The 9,549-nt window shown below is 42.3% G+C and overlaps 1 protein-coding gene across 1 annotated transcript; it reads right to left on the bottom strand.

Annotated features, from left to right (window-relative positions):
- Window positions 1–1,410: 1,410 nt before the first annotated feature.
- LOC309713698 (glycine--tRNA ligase-like) lies at window positions 1,411–8,732 on the bottom strand. Its single transcript, XM_082545504.1, has 17 exons — window positions 8,401–8,732; window positions 7,858–7,959; window positions 7,019–7,121; window positions 6,770–6,911; window positions 6,351–6,439; window positions 5,432–5,508; window positions 5,184–5,329; window positions 4,949–5,098; window positions 4,689–4,851; window positions 4,430–4,594; window positions 4,240–4,347; window positions 3,991–4,136; window positions 3,818–3,903; window positions 3,631–3,740; window positions 3,250–3,343; window positions 2,973–3,163; window positions 1,411–1,918 (listed from the first exon to the last, which is right to left on the bottom strand). Exons 1-17 carry the CDS (start codon window positions 8,650–8,652, stop codon window positions 1,793–1,795), a joined length of 2,250 nt encoding a protein of 749 aa, XP_082401630.1. The 5' UTR covers window positions 8,653–8,732; the 3' UTR covers window positions 1,411–1,792.
- Between the last annotated feature and the right edge of the window lie 817 nt (window positions 8,733–9,549).

Raw genomic sequence — 9,549 nt, 5'->3', positions numbered from 1 at the left:
GAACTTGAAGCCAGTGTGCTTAACTCTGCAAGAAAGTGTTTTGGAAAATTTGTCCTAAACAAGTATAACGGAACATCAGTGATGCCTGGAAGTCAGAAATCTCATCCTGCTCACTCTCTGTGTCTCTGAGACGCTTTATCCTTAACAATTATTTAGTAGCAAAGTAACATCTGGTGTGAACATGTCAGATCAAGTCTGACAGTCAGTGCACTGTGATGACCCCCTTTGTGAACGAGGAAGCAGCTGAAAGAAGCTTTGGTAGAAGGCACAGTCTCATGGTTAACTGAGGTGAAAAAGGCTCCAAACTCTTGATCTGTACATGTGGCAGAATTATTAGTTTTTGGAATAAAGAGGCAAAGTAATCTGACTAACCAGCTAAACAAATATCCATTTAGGATGTTTGTGCATTAGGCCTTGCTTTTTCTAAGTAATAAATGTAGTAAATAAATGCAGTAATAAAGGAAGAGCCCACACTTTAAAGCCTTTGTAACTTCACCTTAACAGTGGTGCCTTATTGTGCATGTAGGATCGCAAAAACCTGTTTACCTTTACCCACCTTTGAGAATTTAACAGACCCTTAATAGAAAAAAATTAAATAAAAATGAGCTAGTAGTGGAAGTAACAGTGAATCAGTGGTGCCAGCTAATGGTGAAAAATAATACTATCAGTCCTTTATTTTCCACCCATCTTCTTCCAATTCTCCAAGCATCATGGGGGTGGAGGGAACACTGGAGCATATCCCAGTTGTCACAGGGCAGAAGGCAGGGTACGCCCAAACAATTTAGAATAGGTTAAAAATCAACTCTAAGTGCATCTTTGGAAGTAAACCGGAGTACTCATACAGAAAGATCCCAGGGAACCAGTGAATTTGAACCCAGGACCTACTTACTGTTAGGCCTGCTAATCACAACGCCACTGTGCCGGCTGCTGCTTTGCTTTGAATTCTCAGATATGATGTTGAGCTATGAGGAAAAAAATAAAAGAATCCCACTTTTAACAAAAACAATATAATCATGGTAGGAAGCAGAATATCTGTCATACACATGAAACATGAATCGGTACGCTGCGTTAAACACATCAACTTGTCACGTGCTAAAAACAATTTCGCTGACTATTCTGTTTTTAAATCATACTGGATTTACTTGTTTCATTCATGTTGGCTCTGATACACCGTTTATGTTCAAACTAATAAAACTGATGCGTTGGACATTTTTAGTCCACATTTTTTCCACTGGAGGGGAAAAAAGCAAACATTCAAAACATGGTTTTAATTTCCGAGCATTAAGATTTTAGTTTTGGAGGTCATCTTAAAAACTCCTGAATTACCGTAAGCTTAAGAAGACATTTTTGAGATTAAAAGCAATCGCTGAGCAGCAGTGGCTCAAAAACAAGAAGAAAATATCACAGCTGTTTGTCCGTGTCCTGTAAGTGCCGACTCTTTTTATTGAAACTGTTAAATATCTCAATCAGATCTGCCTGAAACTGGAATGGTGGACGCTTCCTTCCACTGAAAACACCCTGATTACATTTCTCCCTTTTAACATCGTATTGGCATGGTCGTGCATGGATGAAATGCTGCTCGTCAATGAAACAACAGTCCTGTGCAAGCTTTACCACAACTGTTAAGATATGATAAATACATGACAATTTAGTGATTGCAGTGGTGTGGATCACAAAGAGGGCTCTGTGCGCCACTACAGCTCGTCACAATCCAGTCGCGGCAATCGTCGCGGCGGTGCATAAGCAACGAGTCTGTGGATTTATTATGAAGTGGCTGGCAGACAGGAGAACTCTACTCTTCGCTCGTGTCCTTCTTGCTGGTCTCCTGTCCTTCGAAGATGGGGTACTTGCTCTCCACTTCCGCCCAGGTCAATGTGCCGCTGGCCAAATCCCGAACGATCACGGGCAGCTCGCCGACCTGTGAGGAGAGAAAAAGAGGAGCGTTTTTACTTAATGGTGTTATATGGTGTGTGTGGAACTCGAGGTGAAATGCACTTGGAGTAGGGTTAAGTCATGTTGCAGGTAATTTTACTGTCGAAAGAATTATCAATCAAGTCCAAAGATATGTATGGCTCGTGTCTTGGCATCACTCTGAGCCCAACACAAGTGTAAACCAGAGAAAATGGACTTAAAGCCTAAAAACACAATTGATTTTGTTGTTGTTGCACAGTTTATGCATGCAGCTGTACTGATGAGTAAAAGAGGAATCTCTGTTCCATGAAATGTGAGTGAAACAGACTGAAATACATCATCTGCTGCCACACTAAGAAGCTCAGCCTCGTTGCAGCCATGCATGTCCCCGCATCTTTCCACTCTGTTATTCTTCTGTCGAGGCACATTTTCAGTGTTTTTGTTTGCTTGTTTATCCCTTCATTTGTTTCAACATGACAATCAAACAGCACCAAGCTGAATTTCATGAATTGTGGAGAGGTGAAGCACAAGCAAAGGATGAAACTCATTGGGCCTTAAATGTATTTCTCTTTGGTCGTCACTTATAGAATCATTTGATCTGATTCTTTTTTTAAAGTAACAGACATAAAAGCTTACGGTAAATTTTAAAATACGTGGCTGAACAGAAAGGTTTAGGTGGGAGGTTTAACGCCATACTGTTAATGAAAAATCCTGCTGCACAGCTGTCACAGACTCACACAGAGAGCTTTCTCTTTATCGGTCGCCATCATTGTTGGATGTCATCACTTACAATCAACTTCCTGCAACTATCCCATGGATGAACAGCAAGGCGCTATATAAATGGAATACATTAAACACCAATTCTACTGTACAGCCTATGTGTTGGAGACCATTTTTCATACCAAACCACACAAAATGAATGAATGAGCTGAAAGGTTATGAAAATCACTACCATGGTTGCTCAGTTTTTTATGTTTTTCTGTGCTGTGACAAAAGCACCGCCCTAGAGTTTACCTACGCAGCCCTAACACATGTAAAAATGGAGTGAAGTGAAGCAGTACCTCGGCCCTGATTTGCCTCATAGAGTCACGGTCTCTCAGAGTGGCTGTGTGAGGCGTTTTGTTCACACTGTCAAAGTCAATGGTGATTCCAAACGCCACTCCGATCTCATCCGTCCTGGCGTAGCGCCTCCCGATGGATCCTGAAGAGTCGTCCACCTTGTGAGATACGCCGTTTCTGGTCAGCGCCTCCGCTAAGGAGAAAAGAAAAAAGCAGTTGGAGAAAGTGCCATTTTTCTTCTTTGACTGAAATAGGATGTTTGATTTTGGAATCACTTACATAATTCCCTCACAAAAGGCATGAACTCTTGGTTTTGACTCAGAGGCAGGACGGAGCACTTGTAAGGAGCGACAGTAGCAGGGAAGCTAAAGTACTGCAGTGAAAATGAAGACGCATCATTAAAGAAAACCAGCAAAAATAAAACAAAGCATGCAAAAATACTCAACTCTGTAAGGAGCTACAACAATATAACAAAATCAGGCAAATGAAATTAAGTGCTACTCTTTAACTTGTTAGTAAAATACACATAAATCAATCACAAGGATTCAATGTTCCAGATCAAAATCTAATCATAAAGAAATAGATGAAGAGGATGAGTGCAGCAGCACTGAACATGGTGTCATTTTGTAAGGGCAGAAACATCGATGTTGTCAGACTTACCGTTCTTTGTTCGTCGCCTTCTCTGACCTGGAATGTGTGCTCAAAGATGGTGTACATGATCCTACCGATGCCAAACGAGGGCTCGATCACATTGGGAACAACTTCCTCGACTGTGGATGACAGAGACATTATAAAACCACTTGCTCCGGTATCATTTCCCCTCACGTTTCTCTTGAGTGAAACTCACCGTGCAGAGTCTTCTGGAATCGCTTCACGCTGACCATGTCCTTTGTGAGTTTGAACGCTTTGCCTTCTGTCTCGATGGTGAACTCTCTGAGGAGCACAAATTTGAAAAACTAACTCTTTCCTGAAAATGTACTTGAAACAACCATCAGTATGATGATTAGCCACAGCACTCACCCACTCTCACTGAGCAGCTTTTCCTGGTCTGTAATGAAGCACTCGTCACACACAGAGAGGTACTCCATGACTATCTTTGCATCCTTTTTATAGGCCTTCCCAATGGCTCCTTTATTGGGCTCAAACTGGACGACATTTACAGTTTTGTGTGGAGAAGTTAAGGAGAAACACCGATCACCAACATCAAAAGGCTCTTTCGTGTTTTGGGACTTTCTCTGAAGTTGTGTTTCTACTTTGATTTAAGGATATGGGTTCTTTTAGAGGCTTTTCAGCAACCAGAGGGACCTTGGTGGCCCGTGCGTGGCACTGCAGATCGTAACAGGACCGGTCAGCGCAGCCTATGATCTCGATCCAGCCCTGCAGGGGACAAACATTACTTTGAGCATCAGCATACAAAGAAGCTGATAAAGCTGTGAGGAAACGCTGCAGTGGGACGTACGTAGGAGGTTTTGGCTTCGGCATCCCAGCAGTCACAGGCGTAGTGAGCCATCTCGTTGTCCATGTGCTGTCGGAAACGCAGCTTGTCTTTGGCAATACCAACTTTAGTAAGGTAGAGGTAGATCCTCCCGATGAAATATCCCAGGACGGAGTTGTTGATCACTCCCTAAGTGAGACAAGATACATTTTTTGTTGCTTTTCATCTTAAACTGACTATTTTGGATTTGACATCATCATTGGTGTTCCAGTGTTATGGCCACCTGCTCTACAGCGTCTCCCAGCTTCATGATCTGTGCAGACTGGCCGCTGGTCTGAGCCTTGGAGGAGTATAACATGATGTCCAGGTCAGCTACGTTGGGGAATTTGGGATGATCCTTTTCATTCGGGTCCACAAAGTGCTCAATCTCAGCCATGGTGAACTCTCTGCACAAAAATATATATCACACAGTCACATTCCCGTTTTCTCTCTCAGCTTAAAAACAAAATATTATTTGAACCAGAGGACACACCCCCTCCTCACCTGACACGAATGAGTCCAGAGCGAGGAGAGATTTCGTTCCTGAAGGAGTTTCCTATCTGAGCAGCAGCGAATGGCAGTTTTCCCTGGTTGAATTCCAAAAGACGCTTGAAGTTGAGGAATATTCCCTGAGCTGTTTCAGGCCTCAGATAGCTGCAAATGCAGATTGATTAAAAATCAAAATTAATGACACAAATGTGAGGAAACGTTTCTGCACAGTGCTGAGGAGTCATTTTACCCTGCCATATTCCCCCCTGGTCCAATGGACGTCTGAAACATCAGGTTGAAGGAGATGGGAGGTGTGAGCTCGTTTCCTGTGGTAGGGGACTTGACGCTGTATTTTACGAAAAGGTCAGACAGCTCTTCTTGGGTGTAGTTGTCCAACTGGAAACCGGTAAGCCCAAAAAATGCAAAATCAGTGATTTACAGCCACGTCAGAAACAAAGGTTTTTCAACATGACTCATTTTGTCTCAATTAACACAGACCTGGGTGATGACGCTCTCCATCTCAGCCTTCTTCTCTGCTGTGCACTTCTTATCAGACATCAGCTTCTGAAGGTGGGCTGTAACACACAGAAAAACCAGACAGTGGTGTTTTTGTTGTTTTTTGTGACTTCCCACCAACATCCCAGCCTGCCCCCAGCACCTACAGCGAGTCCTACAACAGTGCTCAACGTAAATATAGTCATTATAAAAAGTATGAGTGAATGCGTGTGTGCTCAGCTAACACTGTGCATTAAAAGAAGCACAACAAGTGAAGTCTAATTCCACCTGGTAGGAGACCGCGGGGCTATGGCACCCAACAACCCCTGAACCAATCACACCCCACAGACCCAGAGGAGGCCTTATATGTCCTCCACATTGGTTGCACACACTATTTATGTCATCTCCTAATGTATAATCTGTTAAAATGGCAGCAAATTCATTCATGGGATATGTACTCATGACAGTTGCGAGGTTTTTGTAAGCTGCAATAACGATAACAAACAGTACGTGAAATACAAAAAACTGACCATATGTGAAAATGTGCTGCAAACTAAAAAGCTTCACGAAAACATGCTTGTTTTGTTTTTGTTCCTCATGCAATTTGAAGTACCGCTGTTAATAAATATTACACACTTTTGTGTTATCTGGGAAAATAAAAAGCCTTTTGGGACACGTCCTCAGTCCATCACAAGCTCTTGGTACAGTTCCAGTGTCTCGGATTCTAGCGGCTGTATTACTTTGTAAGCCCTGCGTGATTTCTGCTGGTCCAGCCACTTCCATCCCCCCCTCAGGCACAACAGCAATACTCAGAATAGGTGACGAGCAGCAGTTGCCCCTCCTGTCTGCAGAGTCCCATTAAGAATACAGATCCACCTTTAGTTTACACGGTGCTGGAAAACTAGAAGCAAACCATGCTCACCTTTGAGGAGGTGGTCAGCCCTGAAGCATTCGCCATTCTTGACATCTTTCACCATGTAGTCTGCAAATTTGTCCACATGTCCTGAAGTCCTGGTGGAAGAAATAACGTAATAAGTGTATTAATGCCAAGGATTTAAAATGCATCCCAAAGAAACTCGTACATTCAACAGTGTATCTGCAACCGGGCTATGGAAAGCTGCTATTAGTGGCAGCTTCCATGCATAAAATCGCAGAAATCAATGTGCGCCCGTTAACAAAAACCCACAGTTCAGCACTTTGGAGCTGACTCTAGGAACCACTAGGCGCCTTTTTTTTTTTTTAGCAGTTTCTGAATGACCCTTTATTAAATATAAATAAACAGCCTATTAAAGCCTAATACAAATGTTGAGACCACGACTACAACAGGTTCAGTGCACCTACTTGAGGACGGACTCGGGGGTCAGCATGGTGCAGTCGATCTCCAGTATCTGCTCCTCCTGGATGAAGTGCTGCCTCCACGCCTGCAGGATGTTGTTCTTCAGGGCGCAGCCCACAGGGCCGAAGTCATACAGGCCGCTCACACCTGAGGAGCATTACTGCATGGTAACAGAACGCTTAAAGACGCCATCATACGCTGGCTTAAGCACTAACCGAAAGCTTAATTTCCACTGCTGGCTATCCAGGTCTTACCTCCATAGATAGCGAAGGCCTGGTCGTAAAAGAATCGCCTCTTGAGGGTATCCTCCATCTTGGTTCTGTCGACGATGTCATCTTTGGGTTGCAGTGCCAACTCCTGCAATTTTTATACAAAGTGCCAAGATTAAAATCACAACAACATCTGAGCATTAAAGTCTGTTCTTGGCCTTAAAACACAGAGCCTTCCTGGCATGGATATTAGAGTTAACTAAAACTAGATGAAAATGCTTTCAGAGGGTTGTGTGTTATTATTGTCAAATCTGTGATGATTTTCCTCAATTTTGGCACTGACATACGCCATCCACATATTACACTAAAATACATTAAACACTTCCAAACAATAACGACACTGAATCACAAATCTACTCTGGAAACAAACTGACACTAAACTGAATTAAAAACAAAAAGTCAAAATAAAATAAAAAAATAATTAGAAAATACAAAACCATAATAATAGCTTTGCTTCCAGGACCCTCTTACTTGCTTTCGTTTACCCGTCAGGTCTGAATCAGGTATCATTTTGTGAGGCATGTTAAGATCTTTTATAGCTCAGTATCTGATCGTCTTATACAGGAGATTGTGAAAAAAAGCTTAAAAATACTCAGAGTGATCTCAAAAACCCAGATTTGATCATTCTTTGTCATTTTGATATAGTTTTCACAGCATCCCAGCCAGGTGGACTGATGATACACTTCTCAGCTTTAATGAAAAGCATCGTATTTTCAGAGTGGTCTGGCTGTCTGGGGATGTATAAGCACTTGAAGAGCATATCATATATCTAAAGTTTAACTACTCCAGAGTACCATGAGCTCAAGTGGACTTGATTTGCTTACCTTGGCCTCCAGAGTCCTCTTCCTCGCCTTTAGTTCTGCTACAGCTTTAGTAATATCCACATCTGGAGCTCCATCCTGTTTCATTTGGCGAACCAGGTCCCCCTAAACAGAGAGTGAGCTGGCTTCAGACACAGATAAACCAACAAAACCATACTACACGAGTATGGGCATGCTTACAAAAAATATGCTGAAGGATCAGTGTTGTGTAGGTTTTTTGTTTTGTTTTTTGTTTTATTAGCAGTACAAATTTGGCTTCCAATCATAACCACGCCCTTTCCACAAGTGTATGCAAAAGCAGCTGCAACAGCAGCAGCTCAATGAAACGTGGCAGAGAGCGCAGACATAACTGACAGTTAACGTTAGCAGCTAGCTAGAAAGCAACTGATTCATTGACAGCGAGCAGCCGGGTCGTGTTAGCCGGCTAGCCTTACGAGCGAGAAGGCTAATGTGACAGAGTGGGCGGTACTAAAATATATTTAATCACACTGAGAACAAACACTCTTTATCTATAACGATAAAGATAAGGCGATAAGTCCCAATTACCTGTTCTTTCACTGCAAGCCTCAAAGGGGCGAGAATCTCTTCAATGTTGCCGTCCATGGTTTGTCCTTCCGCCAGCTGCAGCCACAGGCTTGTTTTCTTCTTCTTACACAAGCACACCGACGTTGAAAACGGCCGGTTTTTACGCGGGTAGCGAAGCGACTGCCGAACAAACCGGACCGTGGACACCGGGCAGGAGCGGAAAATCTCAGTGGTGGTCCTCAGCAGTGCTGATGCTGTGCCGCGAAGAAGCATGGACCGGAGTAATGCGAGAAAGAGAATGATGAAATCTCTGAGAGCAAGTAAACACTGCTTCCGCCGCCGGGAAGCACTTTCTCTACGCCACACGTACGCTGTGTGCCCATTGTACACTCTCGGCAGATTCGTCACACATGCTGAGGGGTAATAAATAAATAAATAAAAACATTATAAATAAAATTTTAAAAATGAATAAAATAAACTGAAATAAAAATTAGTTTAGATCGATATTTTTTGTCAGCTAAGATAACAACTTAATTCTAAAGTATATATTCTGGATTACTGTTCCATCACCCAGTTATATCCGTTGCCCTTTTGATCTAGCTAATTAATATGTGTGCACAAAATTCAATTCAATTCACTCCAGTTTTATTTATTTGGCGCCAAATCACAACAACAGTTCCCGCGAGACACTTTCTATTCCAAGCTAAAGACCATACAACATTACAGACCCCAGCAATCAGACAAGCCCCCTACGAGGAAGCAAAAAAAGGAGAAAAATATCCACTGTATTCAGTAAATGTGAATTTATTTGTCTATGGGCCGGCATTCATCAACAAATCTATTATCAGCTCATACAGATCTACAAGCATTTATTTCAGTTATTGACAAAAATAATGACATTTTCCGAGAGAAAAGAATAACTAAAACTGCTATTAGCCGATTTCAGTCTGTTTATTGTAGGGTATGGGCCAGGATTAAATCATTACAGTCATTCAGAAGTAACCTTGTGTCTCTCTGTGGATACTGTGGAGTTGTGCCCATGAAGACCCTCTTTCTATCTTCCACTCTTCTCACAAGAAAAGAAGGAAAAACAAACTTATCAGACCTCAGATCCCTCTTTCTTTTTCTTCTTCTTCTTCTTCTTCTTTTAGATCTGTGTGAATCCATATT

The sequence above is a fragment of the Aulonocara stuartgranti genome (genome assembly GCF_965226115.1).
Source record: "Aulonocara stuartgranti genome assembly, chromosome: 9".
Taxonomy (NCBI): domain Eukaryota; kingdom Metazoa; phylum Chordata; class Actinopteri; order Cichliformes; family Cichlidae; genus Aulonocara; species Aulonocara stuartgranti.
This window is presented reverse-complemented; position numbering and strand designations above follow the sequence as displayed.